General features: G+C 52.8%; 5 protein-coding genes across 5 annotated transcripts; 3 read left to right on the top strand and 2 right to left on the bottom strand.

Moving 5' to 3' along the window:
* Positions 1–763: 763 nt before the first annotated feature.
* PpBr36_08122 (uncharacterized protein) lies at positions 764–5,246 on the top strand (the record flags this gene model as incomplete). Its single annotated transcript, XM_029895254.1, has 6 exons — positions 764–1,498; positions 1,603–1,628; positions 1,733–1,837; positions 1,935–3,402; positions 3,501–3,620; positions 3,960–5,246. 6 exons carry the CDS (start codon positions 764–766, stop codon positions 5,244–5,246), a joined length of 3,741 nt encoding a protein of 1,246 aa, XP_029747519.1.
* A 1,652-nt stretch (positions 5,247–6,898) lies between these two features.
* PpBr36_08121 (uncharacterized protein) lies at positions 6,899–9,487 on the bottom strand (the record flags this gene model as incomplete). Its single annotated transcript, XM_029895253.1, has 6 exons — positions 6,899–7,546; positions 7,662–7,723; positions 7,837–8,429; positions 8,553–8,834; positions 8,947–9,099; positions 9,222–9,487. 6 exons carry the CDS (start codon positions 9,485–9,487, stop codon positions 6,899–6,901), a joined length of 2,004 nt encoding a protein of 667 aa, XP_029747516.1.
* Positions 9,488–14,657: 5,170 nt separating this feature from the next.
* PpBr36_08120 (uncharacterized protein) lies at positions 14,658–15,719 on the bottom strand (the record flags this gene model as incomplete). Its single annotated transcript, XM_029895252.1, has 3 exons — positions 14,658–15,154; positions 15,233–15,450; positions 15,529–15,719. Coding segments are annotated over 3 exons (906 nt in total), but the record flags the coding sequence as incomplete, so codon positions are not given.
* A 430-nt stretch (positions 15,720–16,149) lies between these two features.
* Positions 16,150–17,406, top strand: PpBr36_08119 (uncharacterized protein; the record flags this gene model as incomplete). Its single annotated transcript, XM_029895251.1, has 2 exons — positions 16,150–16,186; positions 16,331–17,406. The coding sequence occupies 2 exons, from the start codon at positions 16,150–16,152 to the stop codon at positions 17,404–17,406; spliced, it is 1,113 nt and encodes a 370-aa protein (XP_029747750.1).
* A 460-nt stretch (positions 17,407–17,866) lies between these two features.
* Positions 17,867–19,093, top strand: PpBr36_08118 (uncharacterized protein; the record flags this gene model as incomplete). Its single annotated transcript, XM_029895250.1, has 1 exon — positions 17,867–19,093. One exon carries the CDS (start codon positions 17,867–17,869, stop codon positions 19,091–19,093), a length of 1,227 nt encoding a protein of 408 aa, XP_029747314.1.
* Between the last annotated feature and the right edge of the window lie 548 nt (positions 19,094–19,641).

Raw genomic sequence — 19,641 nt, 5'->3', positions numbered from 1 at the left:
GTATTAACCCTTGGCGTGGTGCCTGATTTGGAGACGCCCCTGTCAGCTGCAACTACAGGGATACTGTTATAGCGCAGCCATTCCAGAAACGGTATCCTGCCCCTCAGCCTCGACCAGACACACTGTATCTTGGTGACTCTTGTTCGCTGTGCCTCGCTTTTTTTTATTATTTCGTTTTATTTTTTTCTCTTTCTCTTTCGTTAGCAGGCTATCTTTGTACAACACTTTTTTTTTTCTCTTTTTTTTTTCTTTCCTAGGTTTCATTGCTCATGGAGAAATCTGCAGGTCAAGACTTGTACCTTTTTTTTTCTTTTCTCTTTCTTCTCGTTTCGTCTTCTATTCTCTATCCCTGGTTCTGGCTCTAGCCGCGGCAACAAGACCAGTGAGCTCACTGCAACCGTTTCTTTGACCACACCTCCACTCAGCTGCGCACCGTCAGAAGGCTGAGGGCGTGCTTCTCATTCTTGTTCTTGCTGCTGCGTGAACATCTCTTTTCTTTCTCTTTCCAATTCTTTTTTTTTGTTTACTTTCCTTTCTTTCACCCTCCCCGTCCATCCAACTCTTTCACTCCCTCCTCCTCTTGCAGTTGAGCCTCCCTTCTTTCCTTCTCTACATCGACACCCCCCTCTGCCTTACCACACTGCACCCTCTCTTCCACCCTATCATCTTCTCTTGCTTGCCTGGGTAGCTCTCCGGCAAGCAAACTTGTACAGGGGGCTGTGTCTGGATTACTACCTCACGTCTACTTCGGGTGACGCTCATCATGTCAAGTCTTAAATTCATTATGGATGTGGACGTGGACCACGAAGATCCGCATCGTGATAAAAAGGGTGTCGGATCCTTCGCAACCACCTCCGGGACCCGTGTTCCTGATCCTTCGGCATATCAAAGACAAGCCTCCCCATCAGGACAAGGCACCCTCGGCAACACAAGTTCACCACTGATACCGGCGACAAGATCAGTAATATCAACAGCAACGACAGCTACTACCAGACCTTACACCTCTCCGACTGCGATATCAGCCATCATAGAAGGACCACCACCATCGTTGCCACCACCACCACCACCACCACCACCACAAGCACCGCAAACACAGTTCGTGACCATTACGCTCCCTTCAAGACAGTCGTCTGCTGAGGCAGGAACGCCCCAAACTGGCTCAACCGATACTCAGCCAGGGCCCACGGAAGCGACCTCGTTGTCCGCAAGGCCTGCGGCCCTGCGCCGCCACAGCACCACAAGCGCCAGTACGATGGATCAGCATGGCTACTCCCCATTGTCCCCCATGAGGATGGGAACCACAGGAGGACCGGGGCGCGCCGCCAGTCTGGGTGGCTTTGTTGACAGCTCTGGCCAGGCGTCGAGTGTTGCGAACCGACCATTGCAGCCGCAAACGCACTTGGAGTCCCCCATCAGATTGACCCCCATCACTGGGCGCATCAGCCGCGCCAGGAAGGGCCAACCTGTTCACGTGTGTGATGTTTGCAGGCCGGCCAAGGTATGTCACACGGGGATATGATATTTCCAAACTGGTTGATGGGACTTTCGCCGCATGACGCTGTGTGGCCTTGCACAATAGCTCGCTAACCTCATGATTTCTAGACCTTTACAAGAGCCGAGCACCTAAGGTATGTCAAAACGTCTGATATGAAACAAAAACTTGGTTTTGTTGCCGCAGTGGGCAAAACTAGTAGTATGAATTGGGGTGGCTAACACCAATCGCAATATATAGACGGCATCAGCTCAGCCATGGAACCCCGCAGTACTCATGCTTGGTTCCAGGATGTGACCGCACTTTCCACCGGGCAGACCTGCTTGCAAGACATCAGCAGAAACAGTAAGTTGATTTTGAAATGGGATTTTTTTCTTCTTCTTCTTCATCTTCGGTACTGGTCTGTCTGATACTGACCTCATCGCAATTGCAATCGTTTTAGCCAGGAAGGTGATTCGGCACTGGCACCATCCCGCCCAAGCAGGGACCAGTCGCCATCTGGAGGGCCTGGTAGACGAGCAACGACATATACTGCAAACACTTCAAATGTGACTCTGCGCCAGGCACCTTCGTCAGGGGCCTCTCAAACCACATCCGGATCAGGCTCCGGAGCAGGAGCACCCACGGGGGCAGCACCCAATGATGCGCCTTCAACGCCAAATATCAATAATACCAGGCTACATCACGGCTTTGACAGCAGTCCAGCTGGCAACCTGAGCTCTCAGGTTTCGCCGTTTGACGTTTCCAGGCGTTTCAGCATCGACGCAGGACCGCGACGTGTTTCCCAGGATTTCAACTCGGCCTATACCCTGTCACCTTCGGCTCAAGACAACCCTACGATACGCTATTCTACGGTTCCCACAGCTTATGACTCCGTGCCGACCCAGATTACTTTCAACCCGGTGAACTACCAGGCACCTCGCGAAGTGCGGCAGCTTTGTGTGGTCACAGAAGGCCTTTCGGGCTCATCCTCATCTCTCCATGTTCCTGAAGCCGGATTACCCGATCTCTCATTGTCTCCGATGTATCAATCGTCGACAGACGGTAGTACATACTCTACTCCGTCCGACCCCCGAGCTCTGAACGCTCCTTGGGCGGTGCCAAGACAGAGTTCCCCTCAATTATACCCTGCGCTCAATGTCGAAACAACATCTTCTGGCGCCTGGGCGGCTCCTTACGTCTACAGTCAGGGACAAAATTCGCCCGGCTCCATTGTGAGCCCGCCCCTGTTTTCAGCTTATCCCGAGTTTGGTCATCCATACGGCAACTTTCTCGACGAGTCGATCGTCCCTTACCCGGCCATGGACCAAGCAGACCACTTGCAGTTGGCAATGGATGAAAGCTCGACACCGGCGTCCAGTTTCCCCCGCGGTAACCAAGGCCGAGGCGATTCCTTGCCATCTGGTATGGAAATGCGCAACGGGTCGCTCTTGGGCGGTCTTGTCGCTCCAGTGCCGGTCATGTCTGCGGATCGTGTGGGAATGAATTCGGGCCTGGCTCGCCAAAAGCCAATGATGACGGTTGCTCCTAGCCCAAGCATTACCGCGAGCTCGGGTGGCGGCTTTTCTTCCAACGGAGCGGGTTTTGGTTTTGGGAGCGGAGATGACGGCAGTGCCGGGCCAAATGGGTTTGCCAACTCTCGGATCCGAAGTGGCTGTGCCAACGCCTCCGTTTCTCTGACCAGCCCACTCCCGCGACACATTCACAACGCCATGCCGGCATACGAAGATGTTTACTGGGACAGCCTTGGTCCGGAGTACCCATTTGTTCATCGGCGTATGTCAGACGAGGCTGGCGACATGATTTTGCGATCAGCCATGGCGGCGGTTGGAGCCCAGTGCCTGGATGGACTGGCGCATCGTGCAAGGAGTAGTATCCTTCACAAGCACGCTTGGGAGGAAGTGAGGCGGGTAGGATCTCCCCTGCGCCAAAGCAGCGATGACTCTACGTGGTCGTCGTCGGGAAGCAGCTGTAGCTGACGGCCACCGCGCGCAAACCTCGTATGCAGATACCAAAGTGGAACCTCCAGACAATGCAGGCGATAATCTTGTGCGAGTACCTCGCTCGTTTCAGGGGCAAACGCCTTGTCCATCAGCCCTCGAAACCGTTCGAGAATCTGTATTCGAGGGTAAGTCACTCAGGGTTTCTTCGTCAATGTTTGGGCCGCCGCGCCGATACCACACTGGGCTTCCCTACTGTCCAGCTGTCTCCTTGCTCTCCTTCTTCTCTTTCTTCTTCTTCACCTTTCTCCACTGTCTCTTGTTCTCCTTGGTACTCCGACTCTTCGGATACACCCACTTCACTTCACCCTCTTGGCTTCCGCAGGGGATCTGCAGCCAGCTTCCAGTCTCTTGCTTCTTCCTTTTCCTCGACATCTTCTTCTGTGTCTTTGTCGTTTTCGGCAGACCACCGTGCGGTGCAGCCGTTTTTTTTCAAGTCGTCAACTTTTCCAGCCTACATCACTCAGGAACAGCGATGCTCAGACCAGTTTCAGGCTATCGACCAGGTCCACTCTCTCTTCGATCCTGCTCTCACGGCCCAGAGCAACCCCCACATTTCAGCACAAACCCGCTGGCGCAACTGGTTGGCCAAGGAATCCTATAGACGACTCGCCAGCTCCTGCTTTGTTCTCGACGTCCATGCGTCCTTCTACCACCAGACCTCGCGCACCCGAGATTTCAACACGTCGGAGCCAGGCAGCGCCCCGCCTCTCGCTTTTACGGGTCCGAGCCAGGCCCTTTGGGATGCCAGCTCCGCTGAGGAGTGGGATGCGATTCTTAGCGCTAATCCCGCCGCCGGCATGCCCATGCCCATGCCTCACTCCGAGGCCGTTGCCGCCATGCTGCCCGAGGATGGGAGTAGCATGGCTACAAGGAACGGACCACAGAGGTCGTTTGACCAGTTTCTCATCCTGGCGGCCGAGACTCTACGCCTTCCCAAACGCGTCCTGGGCAGTGGGGGAAGCAACAGAAACTACACAACCCAGTCCGGCAGTATCCCGCCGCCACATTCGGAAGCATCGAATGGTTGGAAGTTACCGGATCAGACGTCGTTGGCTACTGGTTCTGACCAGTTCACAGCCCAACCTGTCTCGTATTCGGCAGCCTTCCAGGTCGAGGAACGTATTGCGAAACTATTCCGCTACTCTCCCATTGCAAACACCTACCTGGCACTTCACCACACGCCACTTCACGAGCTTCTAGCCGTCACCGGTTCTCCAGGAAACTTTCATCACAAAAACCTTCCTTATCAGCAGGGCCGCGTTCGACAGTGGACTGCATCCCTAAAAGCTCTCGACTCAAACTTGTCGAAGACAGCAGGGCATTTTGACAAGTCGGCATCACGAGCGGTTGTCTACGCCGCCAGGGCGCTCGCCGATTTCCTGTCCACCCCGTCATCTGGCAGGCCTACCATTGGTGCCTTGACCGACTACTGGGGCATATTTGTTTGCACCTTGATCTGCTGGGCATGCGGTACCGGAGCGGCGGCGGGAGTCGACGGGAGCATTAGCAACGACCCCAACGCGTCTTCCGAGCAAGACGCTCGCGAATGGTTGCATCTGACGGCCTCATTACAGCCGACAGATGATGCGGCTGTCGACACTCTCGTCCAGGATGGTCGATGGGCTGGAGTCATCGGCCTAGCACGTCGTCAGATCGAGCTAGACTGCAGCGCCAGCAGCTCTGGAAACATCATTGCCGATGTCCTGGCTGTCTTGACTAGACTTGACGGGGACCGGCGCGAGATGTTTTGAGAAACATCGACATCCACACAACTCTCCTTGGCATCAAGTCTCATACATACCATTTTCCTCAAGACAAAGCACACTTCCACCACCCCGAATCTTTTATTCGTCCTTCATCTCCCCCCTGGTTAATGGTACTTTGAGTACAAGCTAGGAGGCTGAAATTCCTTAATGATGGAACGAAGCGAGGATTCCCCTTTTTTGATTTCTAATTTGTTTTAAAAAAAGGATTTGCTTTTTTTTTTTCCCTCTGTATGTTTCTGCGTTTACACCGACTGTCTTGTTTCTTCTTATTGCATTATCATGGAGCGTCATCGTATTCATCATTGGGTGGCAGCGTTTATTTTGCTTGTCACGAAGCGGAATGGCGAGAGGCCATCTTGCGTGTACATCTATAGGAAATACGTTATCGTCTTTTCTTTGTTTGTTTCTTTTTTCTTTTTCTTGTGTTTGCTTTTCCTAATATGCCCGGGAGCTACCACTCGCTGCGTTTTCTTTTATCATTTCCTTTGTCTAAAGTTTCCATTTTCGATATATAAAAGTTTTTTTTCTTTTTCCTCGGTTGTATATTTACTTTTCTATTTTTCATGTTTGGGGTTTCTATTAAGAAGCACTTGTGTTACTACTCTTCCTTGTCTTGAAGTTTTAAATTCTCTTCAGTGTATAGTTAACATCGCAAGTTGGATTCGCTTTGTCGGGTTTTATTTTTCTCTGCAAAATCGTTCCCATCTTCTGTCTCCTCTTCTCCTTAACTCGAGATACCCCCTTTTTTTTTCGCATGTATCTCCATCTGTCAGTTTCTTCATCCGATTCTTTGTTCTCTTTTTCCACTTTCTTGCATGTTCCTTGTCACCGGAAAATGTTATGTAGTATAGTCTCGTATTCCCAGCACTGTCTCCTCGCTTATAGGTCGTTCCCTTCAACCGTGGCAAAAGAGGAAGGGGGGGTTGTTTAGACTAGACTAGGTGAGCTTAGATGCTAGACCCAGTGCGCTGGGTTGGTATACCTACCCATGGCCAGGGGATCATATCAGCGGGTCGACAACGGCATTTACCGACTTGGCGAGCGAGCCAGGCCAGACCATGGGGGGTTGGTTGGTTGGTTGCTGAGTCGGAACGTCCGTCGTTTTGGGGGGGGCCGGAGGGGGGCCCGCGGACGTTTGCCACAGGCCCACAGGCTTGCCATGCAATCCCACATACACGGATACTACTCCTGAGTAAGGTGATGAACATACAAGTAGACCCCTTCGAGTTGAGGCCTCACAACCGAAAAAGGTATCGAAACAGGGGCAACAAGGCTGAGTACACAAAACATCGGATTTTTTTTTCTTTTTCTCTCTTCTCTTTCTTTCTGTCGGCTGTTCCCTGTATTGACACAACCTGCCCATTCAATCATCATTATACCTAAACTAATTGAAAAAGAGATTCCGGTAGCCCCAGAGATAACCTCCTCCGCCGAAAGAGCAGAAGACAAAAACCAAGAAAAAACAAGAAACTTTGTTAAAATGATAATAAAACCCAAGAAAACAGCGCTACTGTCTAAAAGAACCCGTCGGTCCCACACAATCAAGTCCCATATACACTCAAGAAAAAAAAAAAAAAAAACATGACGTCGTAAATAGAGAGTAAGAGAGAAAAAAGAGGAAAGAAAAAAAAAAAAAATCACCACCCAAACTGCTCACAATGAAGCTCCACCTCAGGCCCATCTAGCCTGATGCAGCTGGCGGCCGTGTCCCGGGCGGCGCGCATGAGCGAGTCGGGCCCGCACGCGACGACGAGCACGCGCTGGTCCGCGGGCGTGGCCTCGACCGCGCTGCGGATCAGGACCTCTGCGGGAGGGCGGCCGGGCGTGACGGTGTGGCGGAGGGGAGCCGTCGACGACGCCGACGAGGTGCAGTAGCGCGCCTCGGCGTCGTAGCTGCCATGCTGCTGCTGCTGCTGCTGCTGTTTTGTCGCGGAAGTGGCGGATTGCCGCTGTTGTTTTTCTTGCTGGAGGATGATGGTGCTGTTGTCGTGGCTGCTGCTGTTCCTGTCCTCGTCCGACGTCTCCATGTCGCCCGGCGCTGCGGAATGGAATTCTTGAATGTTGTCCTTCTTTTCGTCGCTGGCGTCGGCGGCGGCGGCCTGCTTTGCTTCTGCTGCTGCTGCTGCTGCTGGCTTCTCGCCCTCTAGCACCTTTTCCAGATCCGGGGAGGCGGGGCCCGCGTCGACTTTCTGGCCGTCGATTGCGATCTGGGCGCGGGCCGAGAACTCAATGTGCGAAGAGCTCGCAGACGAGGGCATGCGGGAGACGTAGAGAGAGACTTTGCACTGGGGTAGCGGCAGGTCGCGGTCAGCATATAATCTCGGTATAGAGGATGTCGGATATTTGGGAGTTTCTTTTTTTTTTTTGTTTTGTTTTTATGATTCGAGATGTGTCACCTACTTTTGGCGAGTTTACGTGATCGTAAAGCGTCCTCAGATGCTCTGCGTACCACAGTAGGTTCTCTGGATATATCATCATCTTATGATTAGTTTAGTTTCCAAAAAAAAAAAAAAAAAAAGTATCGTCACACGGGCAAGCATCAACAGTGAGTGACCCAGTGCAAAAGCAAACTCACCATGCGTCTTGACGGCCCAGATGAGCTCGATACTCCTGGTCGAGTCGGGACCCATGCGCTCGAGCAGGTTCGTAGCGAGGCCAAAGACGAACGAGGCGCCGCTCCCGCCCGCGATGAGGACGATCTTGTCGAAGCGCATCGGGTCGGAAAAGGTGCCGTAGGGCCCGTCGACCGAGGCCCACAGCCTGCCGCCCGGGTTCGCGACGGCGTACCTGTGCAGGTCGCGCGTGAAGCCGTCGTACGACTTTGCCACGAACTCGACCGGGTCCGAGCTGATCATGGTGAAGGGGTGAGCCTCGAGGGCGCGGATCCCCGGGATCCACAGGAAGCAGTGCTTGCCGGCCTGGCTGCCCAGCGGCCGCTTGGACAGCACGATGCGCGTGCCGCCGTCGGGCAGCGGGTGGACCGTCGCCGACTGGTTGACGCTGTTGGCCATCATGCGCCCGAGCCGGATCAGGCGGTCGACGGCCCACGCGCCGACGATGACGAGGATGATGTACAGTATCACGTCTTTGAACTGGGGTCGGTGCAGCGCGAACGCGACAATAGCCACCATGAATGAGATTATGTGCGTTGCGTAAAAGAGCTCGTAGCTGTATATAGTTTCCGTGTGTCAGCGTCGCCTCGGGGGCTTTTTTTTTGTTTGTTTGATCCATACCGCGAGTGGTATCAAGGGGAAAGAAGAAAGAAAGAGTAAAAACAAAAAAATAACATACCAGAATCGTCGCATAGTAATAGCGCTACCAACAAGAACCAAAAAGGCAAAGCTAGCCACGATGCCCGCAATCTGCTCGGGCTCCCTGAGCTTCTCGAACCTGTTGGACTTTGTAAACACCAGCGTGTACAGCATGGAGTGCAGGACCACCATCAGAAAGGTGACGCAGCCGGCCATCTGGTGTAGGTTGTTGAGCCTTTCGTGCGAGTAGGCCGTCAGGAACGCCAGCGGCGTGTTTTTGAGGGCGAGGAATACGACCAGAGCAAGATTGCATGTCGTCAGCCTGTTCATGTTTTTTTTTTCCCCCTCGCATCATCTTGTCAGTTACGCCAGCCCCTGTACACGCAGAAAAAATTGTCCCTCTTTTTGAGTTGATGTAAGGTGGTTAGACATACCAGCCTAGCCTGGCGGCGACGTTGCTATAGCTGCTAAAGTCGACCTTGATGATGCACATGGCCACATTCATAACCAAGTATATGGCGACCAGTAGCCCATGCCCACCCGAGTAGAAGAGTGGTATTTTGCGCAGGGCAATGTTTCTAAACGTCCTGTTTGTCGAGGTCTCGTCAGCAACCACCATCCTTTCCCCTTGACATATCACAACCAAAAAAAAGGGGGGGAGGCAAAAACCCCAACAGCTCGATATTCAAGACCACATGAATAAACTCACCTGGACACGACGGTAAATGGCCGGGAGATGAATCGTGGAAACGACGGCATCGACTTTGATTGCTGGATCCTCACAATTACACGTCCGGCGAGGTGCGTGATGATGAATATGCCCATGAGTGACGCCAGGAAGGTGGCGTATATGGTGGCTACCTCAAAGTTGACGAGCCTCCTGGCTGCCAACCTGATCTCCAGAGCGGCCGGATATGGTCCGCCGCTACCCCCAGCGGCCCCGTGCGAGCCGCCGCCTGCTGCATCTTGTGCCATGTTGCGTGCACGAGTGAAATAGACCAGTTTTTCAAGGACAGATTATAAAACAAATTTGATAAAAAAATAAAAAATAAAATAAAAAAAGCGCCAAGGGAGGACTGTTGAAGAAGAGTCTTTGTTAAAGAACAAGAGTTGATAACAAGTTGTAACTCTTGTATGGTATTATTTAACTGTGACGACACTACCAGCTGCACATTGGCTCAAGTAGATGATGGAAGGTGACAGGACATGGATAGTGAGTGCAGCTATGCATGATGTAGAGAACATGGGAAAGGGCTTTTATGAAGTCGAGATGCAAGCAGATTAGATATCTGTACGTAGCTGCATTTCCATCCCACCCCCAGAGCCCACATCCCAGCCAAGCAAAGAACCGAGCAAAGCACCGCCTCGCTTCCCGGGAGTCAAGATTGTTGAGGGTCGTCAGTGATTCACTTTTTGAATATGACATCCGCCCGTCTTGATTTCTCCCCCCCGGAAGCGCACTGCCGCTGGCCCACCACTACCATTACCACCACAATCGATCCCGCGTCAGCCAGAAATATACCTTAAAAGGGGTCACGGATGGAATCCTATATGGGTGACTGGATATCAACATGGAGGAGCCACTCATAGGCCAACTTACCTCGGAGGTCCGTTATACCGCATACCCGCCGCTCGCAACGAGCCGAACAGGGGGATTTGCAGTCAATCAGCCCCTCGATGCTACTATGAGGCAATCTTGTTGCTTGCTTGCGCCTGGGACTCGGAAAACCTACTGTAGGTAGTAGCAATCAAACAACAAAAGGGGAAGATTTGCTTGCCTACCTCGGCGCAAATATGAACAAGCATGGCGCGTCGCTCTTCTTGGCAAACCGGTCCACATTCTGAAAGCGGCGTTGGGCCACCATGCAAGCAACCCTAAGGGCGTGAAAGTAAAATTGTAGAAACAAATAGAAAATCTGCCGTCAACCAAGCTGTAGGCTTGCAATACGAAGTGAATGAACCAGATAAGGAGGGTGTGTGACTATGAAGTGGCCAGACATTCTACTGCCACTTTTTTTTTTTTTTTTTTGTTCTTTTTTCTTTTCTCTCTTCTATATATCAAACGGAAATAAACGGGTGCCGACAGAATTGTCTGTCTTTCAAGTGTTGTCAGCAATCATGGCAGTGGTGGAAATGCAAACACGCAGCCATACCATCCAGCGCACCCATGACCAAGGCAGGCAGACAATCAAGGCACTTACCAAATACCATAGCTACGCGGTTTAATGAACACCCCCCGGAGAATTTTGATAGATTGCCCATCGGCTGCAAGTGGATACAATCGGATATGTGGGCAAGAAATTGAATGGACGCACTCGCGTACGCAACGAACACTCGAGGTAGCGCAATAATAATCCAAATCCTTGGACCGGGAGCTGGGCCTGGTCTGTCAGGTCTGACAAAGCATGTCCGTTCCAAGGGCTTTAAGGTTTGGTTGAGGGTGCCATCGTACCATGGTTATCCACCAAGAGATTACTTCGTAGCGTGTGCCCTGCGCTGAAGTCGTCCTTTTTGGGCTCCAAGAGGGATGCCACAATCGGCAGCACCGGTAGTCGAAACAATCCGGCTAAAGCTGGCTAAATAGGCCCTACAAGAAATGGGGGACGGCACCTGATCCAACTGCCAGGCAAGCTCTACTATAATAGCTGGAATGCCGCCATGTCAGTGATGCATCGGCGATTTACCCCACAGATGCAGTCAATATGGGGGATAGAGGGATGACTGCTGGCTACTACTTTCCTATTGACGACACGACCAACGGCCTGTACCACTTGCATCGCCAGTTGGCCATGAGCCGCTGTCAATCGCTCCAACTGCCGCAAAGTTCAAAAAAGGTTATAACAATAGAGGAGGGGTGATATATTCCAACCACAACCCGTGTCGGCACATATTGTATTGCTGATTGCTAAACAACTCCAGAACGCAGGCGCAGTGCCACCTGCCGGATGTGAATAGTCGGGCAGTAAAGCGATGCCTGATTATGCCCTGGAACAAGGAACCTGGGGTATTCCACACTACCCATGTGTCGGGACGGCTGTGAAATTAGTCAATTCGCTGCAGTCAAATTACAGAGAGGTCGAGCCTTGGTGGGAAAACACAAGAGCGGTAGGGACAACGGGATGCTCAGCCGACGGCGCCCCGATTCTCCCGTCCCAAGAGATGGCAACATTATATGTCTGCATGCTTTGGAGGCACTGTTGCGCGCTCCGAATTGCATCATGCTCCCAGCCGATGACTTCACCTGCCTGTCACAATGTGCATGCCCCATGGAACAACGGATGCCCGCAGTATTAACAACATATTAGTTCAGAAGAGAACCAGTAGGTATTTGCCCCAGCAGACCCAAAATTTCATCAAGGCAGATAACTTACTTCAGACTCGGGTCGAAAAAAAAAGCAATGCTTGCGAAACAAACGGCTCTAGAACCGAGCCCTTGTCTTGTCAGGCCCTTATCTTTAGATCAACCTACGAGGGTTTCAACTGCAATGGCAAAATCAGAGACCGCCGAGTGACATGGAAAATAGCGCCGCTCGATGGAAAAATCAACCAGCGTCCCTGATTGTAGTCATCGTGGTATGCACAATCCCCAGTGAAGTTCTGACGCGGATATGCATAACAGCCTCGGTTCCTAGAAGTTGGTTCAAAGGCCCCCCAGATCATGGTCGACAAAACAGAAGAGATTTATAGCCGGACCCCCGTCCCGAATCGCCATGGTCACAGACGCGCTTGATGGAGAAGAGAGCTCGTCAAAGCGTCTTTGATAGGAGGGAAAAGACGCGGCGGTGGAGCGATAACCAAAAACGTTATGTGTCTGGAACCGATGAACGTAAGGCGCCATATGGTAGAGCACGGAGCCGGCGACATTAGGAAACCTGCAGTGTCTTTGTCCGCGCAGCATCGGTCTGGAACATTGCGAGGTAAAGTTGATCAAAACATCATTTCCCGTTGAAGTTTGGCCGAGAAAGAAGGCCTCCTGACCCTGTGTATGCCAAGAAGAGCACCGCCTTTAGGAGGGTTGAGTGTGAAGCGCCACTCTACTGATAGATGCCAACATGGCAAAGAGGGTTACATTTAGATTATCTTGTCCCACCTCCCCGGGCCTGGACCCGTACTGGGCAAGCACCGAAAAAAAAAGCTGCTTGACGGCATGATAACGCCCGCGCTTTTTTGGGTGGAACGTACTGAAGAAAATGTCTGGGGTGTGGGCGTGATATGTTCCCGTGTCGGCCGCAGCCGGTAGCGAGCGAACGAACACTGACAGCTTGCTTAGGCGAGCCAGATAGCTTCAGTCATATGCTCTTCTTGAAAGGAAACCAGATGCCATGCGATTGTGGTGGTGGTTGTTTGCTGTCCCTTGTTGATTGATGTGCCGAAAGTAACGGTGGTCGAGATCGTTAACGGATGAGTTCCTCACTGTAGCCGGGAAATTTGGAAGAAAATAGTCAATAGCAAAACTTCTGGCTCTCATAATCGAGCCGTACGTATTCAACAAGGAACACACGCATCCATCCAGAGCATATCCTGGCAAAACCAGGTGTCATTAGTGGCGGCTCAGAAGCCGTTCGGCAGCACATGGTGCGTGTTTCCAAAAGAGGAAATCCCCCCCGCGGCGGGAGAAGTGTCCCGAGAAAAGCCCTACGGTAGTGGGAAGCGCTGAAGGTGGGCCACCTATCTCGGCTGAGATCGTGATTGGATTCGTTCGCTCGAGGCTTTGATCAGTTCTATCGAGCGTACCATTCTTATTGACAAGCGGGGGTTCGACAGTAACGTAAAAAGGAAAATAACAAAACAAGCTGATCCTAGTTCTAGGTCTAGACCGACCCTTCCATGTTGGGCTCGAGTGGGTAAGCAGAGAAGATACCCATGGGTCAGAGACAAGGCGAGACTTGATTGAGATCGGAGCCAGTAATGCACGTAGCGTAGTTATGATGGAGTTTAAGCATGTCTTGGTATCTTTGTCGCTCTGGTTGACTTTGATTGACTGCATGCTGCCAAGGACGGCCAGCGGTTGAGGCCTAGATAATATGACGTCGGAATTACACACGTTGAAAGTTGGAGCCGGCACAGTCGGGCAGTTTTTACACTATGTGTTGGGTGCATGGCTTGGGTTTGAAGAGTCGCTGCCGAGGTGAAAATTGTAAGATGGGATAAAGTAATGAAAGGGGGGGGGGACAGGAGAATTCCCATGTTTCTTTCGGGCGAGGACGACTTGAATTCGTTTCCTGGCTGCTGCCCTAACGACATCGCTAAAATGAATTAGGAAGGAAGGATTTAAGTCGTGATCACGTGGTAGCAGTTGTGGTACCTGTGTACGTATATACTTCCTACCTACCAACGTTACACAAGGCACCTTCTTGTCTAGGTAGGAAAAACGACATGGGTCTTTGTTATTTACTCCGTAAACCCCTAAGATCCCCTATCTTCTCCGTCAAATCTTCATCTATCTGAACTAGGTAGGTATGCGGCAAGGCCCGACCAGTCAACCAACGATATTATTCCTTTGCCAGGGATTCACGATCGTGGCGGAGAGATAGGGGTCCATGGATGCTACCTATTTCTCGGTCCCGACTTACCCGTCGTTTCCTTTTCATTTCAATCTCCAGTTCTGCGCCTCACCAAGTCCTTCAACCCGCGGCTGCTCCCTTCCCTTATCTTCAAAGGGGACACTGCTTCGACGCATACTGAATTATGATCAATGCAGATAGGAAACATGAACAAATCGTTGCACTAGCGTTTATCTGATCCGCGCTGCACCGTGATTTCCTAGTGTCCGTAATGATCGTCCAACTAGAGATGGCCGTGGAACCGCGTCAATGCTGTGATCATTTCGGAGATTTGTGCGTACGGGCTCTAGAAAGCTTCTGGTGAAGTTGTATAATGTTTTTGAATTCTTGAAGACTCTTTGCCACCTTCCGACTTTCGCCACTTGTCGGTATAGTTTGCCGTATTGATCATCTGGAAAGCTGATGGAACGTGTTCAGAGCGCTCTGTAGAGTTGCAAAGTTTGGACAGAAAAGTCGGAAATGTGGCGACCTACGACGCAAAGCAACGGCTCAATGATTCCTCCTATGCCTGCTATCCTCTCAAATAGGTACCGGCAAGAGTAAACTCAACCTTCTTCCTCCAAACATCGCCCTAAACCCCATCACCACGGCGGATCCTCCAATCTCCTGAACAAAGCCACATACTTTTGTCCCTTGTTCCTCTCGACCTTCTTGCCCTCCTCCGTCTCGCTGCGCATGATGGCGACGCAAGGGTCGGCCTCTTGCTCCTCGTCCCCGATCCTCTCAAACAGCGGGTGCGCCTCAAGGTGCTCGACCATCCACTCGTGCAGGTCCTTGACGTCGGTGATGGTGTAGACGATGCCCGAGCCCGGCCGCAACACAAAGGCGTACTCGGAGCTGAGCGTCGTCGACACGATGCGCTGCTTGTGCTTGCGCGCCTTGAAGTGCGGGTCCGGGAAGCAGATGAACACCTTGGAGAGCTGCCCGCGTGTGAAAAAGTTTGGTAGGAACTTCATCGTGTTGGCCCGCACGCACGCGATGTTTTGGTACGCCTGCGGATCCGTCGCCGAGTGCTGCGTCCGCAGCGCCCGGATCTTGTCCTGCACGAAGCCTGTCACCTGGGTCCGGATCTCCATGCCTGCGAGATTGTGTGAAGAGACGTGGATTAGTTGTGTGGTTCAAGTGAGCCCACTCTCGCTTTTCCCTATTTTCTTACCCAGTATCAAGGAGTCGGGGAGGGCGGGTGACAAAGCCATCAGCAAGCCACCAAAGCCACAGCCAATGTCGGCAACCTCGACGTCCTTCGTTAACCTCTTGGGCAGTGACTTGGCAGCTGCCGAGTCTTTAGAGGCAACATCCGCATCCTCATCCGCATCTGGTGCTTTGTAGGCTGGATACAGAGGTGCCCAGTCCATATGGTCTGGCGATATGGGGCTGAGGATGGTACCATGGTCATCAGCACAAAGCCTTCTGATGGGATATTGAAGTCTGATACGAAATGCGAATACCCACTATGTCAAATTGTGATCAGAAAACGGATTCGCGTGAGCGCGTTGGCGATAGAATTTCTTCTTGGGAAGCGCCGCCGCGCCATTGCTCTTTTGCGCCTCGCGGTACTCCTTGCGGAGGTTCCTGTTGGGCTTTCCAGTTTGCCCCATTGTGTCTTTCTTCAAGAGACTATTTTCTTTTTGGTCTGGCTCCCGCTTTCAAAGAAGGTTGGTTGAGCTCCAAGGAGGCAATTGACTGGGTCAAAATACACGTGCCGAATTTGTTTTTGATGCTTTCAATCAAGTTCAAGCTCCATGCGACGCTAAGCTTCGGGCCCTGCAGTGGGTGGGGTTTCGCCCTGGTGGTGCTTGTTTGCAGTGGACCAACCCGGGTAATACGGGGCTATGGGGGGACTAGATTTGGAGGGGAGCTGACTATTATGGACGTTCGCCGTTATCGGACAGTTGTTGTCTAAGAAGACTTGAATATTTGTGTAAATAAACTCAGTCATTTTTGAACCCCACCAACAAGACTGAACGAGCATCACGTCACATATCAAAGCAGTAAAAAAAAAAAAAAGAAAAAAAGAAAAGAAAAAAAAAACATATAACAACTACCTTCAATCAGGCAGCTGTCTTTTGAATCATGGCCGCCCCGAAACAAGTTCACATTGCCATCATCGGTATGTACCGCAATACCTAGCCAATGCCTACCTGTTTTATACCTGCGCTTTGAACTGCACCATCACGACCAGCCTGAGCTTTATAAAATTTGAGAAGCGCATGAGCTAAAGCCCTCACCCAACCGTCACTATTCAACAATAAAGGCGCCGGTGGAGTCGGCAAATGCTTCCTCTCTCAGCTTCAGGCTCTGGCCAAGCGCCGACCCTCCCCTCAGCTTAGCCTCTGCTACATCTCGACAAGCAAAAAGGCCCTCTTCAACGATGACCATTCCGAGGTCTACAGCCTGACCAGCGGTGGTGCCGACCTGGTCTCGTCTCTGGCAGCCTCGTCCCGTGAGCCGCCTGCCATCCCCCAGCTGGTCGACTACCTCGCCTCGGCACCCTCCAAGGTCGTCCTGGTCGACAACACCAGCTCCCAGGCCGTGGCCGACAGCTACCCACAGTTCCTGCGCCGCGGCGTCAGCGTGGTGACGCCCAACAAGAAGGCCTTTTCCGGATCCTACGGGCTGTGGCGCGACATCTTCGCCGCGGCCGCCGAGTCCGGCGCAAAGGTCTACCACGAGTCGTCGGTGGGCGCCGGCCTGCCCGTCATCTCTACGCTCAAGGACCTCGTCGAGACAGGCGACGAGGTCACCCGGATCGAGGGCGTCTTCAGCGGCACCATGTCGTTCCTGTTCAACTCGTTCGCTCCGACCGAGGGCCAGGGCGGAAAGTGGTCCGCCGAGGTCGCCAAGGCTAAGCAGCTCGGGTACACAGAGCCCGACCCGCGCGACGACCTCAACGGGCTCGACGTCGCCCGTAAGCTCACCATCTTGGCTCGCCTGGCCGGGCTCGAGGTCGAGTCGCCCACGTCGTTCCCTGTCCAGAGCCTGATCCCCAAGGCGCTTGAGTCTGCAGCCAGCGGTGACGAGTTCCTGCAGCGACTGCCCGAGTTCGACGGCGAGATGGAGGAGGTCAAGGCTGCGGCTGAGAAAGAGGGCAAGGTTGTGCGCTTCGTCGGCAGCATTGATGTGGCGAGCAAGCAGGTCAAGGTCGGGCTGGAGAAGTTTGATCGCTCGCACCCGATTGCTGCGCTCAAGGGCAGCGATAACATCATCAGCTTCTACACGAAGCGCTATGGAAGCAACCCGCTCATCATCCAGGGTGCCGGTGCTGGTGGTGATGTCACAGCTATGGGAGTAACTGGCGACTTGATCAAGGTTTTGGGTCAGATTGCATAGTGTGCTGGCTGTATGTGAAGGAATTGCAAATAGGGATTAAAAATAAAAAGAAGAAGAAAAAAATATTCGGAAACATTCCCAGATTCATATTGCTAAATGTGTTAACTTTCAGTTTTGGATTCGAATTACATCTAGCAGTAGGTACGCACTTTTGCATGTGTTCCTACGATAATGCCGATATCGGCAATCTTTTTCTATTTGGTCCATGCCCCTGCAGCTCAAGTTTACAAGCTTAGCGCGTCCCAGGCTGCGCTACCCCAGCAAAAAGTACGCCAAAACTCAGGCGACGTCAGCGCTTTCCCAACCCTGCAACCGCATTTTCACTTTTCTTTATACGAACCATCTCATCGGCGTTGCTTCCCATCCTTCCTACGCCCACCGGCTTCATCCTCTCTTTATTCACTCCTAGCCGCACGCCCTCCATCTCCTAGCCCAGACAGATCCACAACCCGCCGCGACGATGCCTCAAGACCCAAACCTGTACGGGCAACCGGCCCCGAAACGGCAGCGCAAGGAAATGGACCTCTCGAGCTCCCTCTCCTTTGCCGCTCAGATGTCGTCGCTTCTCCAAAAGCCCGGCCAGGCCTCGCCTTCCACATCCTCATCCGCCAGGCCACGCCCATCCAAAACATCCGAGATCTTCAAAACGAAACGCAACACAACCGAGGCAGTTTCCACGACCGACAAGTCCCGCTCCGGCCGCGCCACCAGCACCAGTAAAAAGGACAAGCTGCGCCTGCGCTCCCCGACGGGCACCTACGACTCTGAGCGCGACCGTGAAGCCGCCCGGCTGAACATGGAGGAAAAGGCCCGGCGGTACGCCGCCATGAAGCGGGGCGACTACATTCCGCCCAGCAACGGCGACCGGGCGCCGCTGGTCGACTTTGACCGCAAATGGGCCGAAAAGCACCTCGACGAGGCCGGCAACCGCATCGCCGACGCATCTTCGTCGTCTTCCTCCTCGGACGACGATGATGATGATGACGACGACAACAACAACGACACGGAACTGGTGACGTACACGGACGAATTCGGCCGCGCCCGGCGCGTGACCCGGGCCCAGGCGCGGCGGCTCGAGCAGCGCGCCCGGTCTGGCCTTGCGGCCGCCGCGGAGCTGGTGGAGATGTCGGCGCGGCCGGCGCCGCCGCAGGGGCTGATATTCGGCGACGCGATCCAGGGCGAGGCGTTTGCGGCGGCTGATGCCGAGGCCATGGAGAGTTTGGCGCGGAAGCGGGACCGGTCGGCCACGCCGCCGCCCGCCACGCACTACGACGCGCGGCGGGAGATGCGCGGCCGCGGCGTCGGCTTCTACTCGTTCACGGCCGGCGACGAGGAGGCCAGGCGCAGGGAGATGGAAGGGCTGGAGGCCGAGCGGCGCGAGACGGAGAGGGTGAGGGCCGAGAGGGAGGAGAAGGCGCGCGCCAGGAGGGAGGATGCCGAGAGGAGGAGGCGGGAGATTGAGGAGCGGAGGAGGCAGGTCGGGGAGAAGAGGGCAAAGAAGCTCGCTGAGAACTTTTTGGATGGCTTGGGGATGGACCTTGGTGGCTCTGGGGTTGGTGATACTGGTGCCGCGGTTGATCCTGCGGTCAAGGAGCAAAAGGACGGAGGGGCTAAAAATCCAGACGGTGCTCTGCCCGACGGTGCAAGTAGACCTGGAGGTGGAACCGAGGCAGACGACAGCAAGTAGAGTGGGATCCTAATATTGGTATTTATCTATCTGGGAAAACTACCTTGGAAATATATTTGACGTCCCCCCTCCCCCTCCCATATATCAAGACGCAAAATTCTGCTACTTTGGCCCGCCAAAGGTACAGTTTTTGGGCATTACTGCATTCTGTGAAGACTAGGAGTAAACATGTCGGTTAAGTTTTAGATGGGACGGGTAAAAACTCTCCCAACAGGAAACCATTTTCAGCCGCCTCGTGATAAGACCAGGAAAAAAAAAAAATAGTTAAATAGGTTTGTGTAAGTATTGATATGATAAACGCGAAGCAAGTAAAAAAAAAATATTTGAATGGTATAAGGCATGGAAAAAAGAAAGAGTCCAAAGAGCTCCCTGGGCTTAAGGATACCCCCAGGTAGGTGGTAGTTAACCGAGAATGGAAACCAGAACTAAAATAATGGTTGGGAATAGACATATCCGCCGTATTGGTTAATCGCCAGATTTAAAATCCGACTTGAAACAACAAACTTATTAAGAAGTAGATAGGTATGGAAACAAAAGAAGAAGAACAA

This window comes from Pyricularia pennisetigena, chromosome 5 (genome assembly GCF_004337985.1).
Source record: "Pyricularia pennisetigena strain Br36 chromosome 5, whole genome shotgun sequence".
Taxonomy (NCBI): Eukaryota; Fungi; Ascomycota; class Sordariomycetes; order Magnaporthales; family Pyriculariaceae; genus Pyricularia; species Pyricularia pennisetigena.
This window is presented reverse-complemented; position numbering and strand designations above follow the sequence as displayed.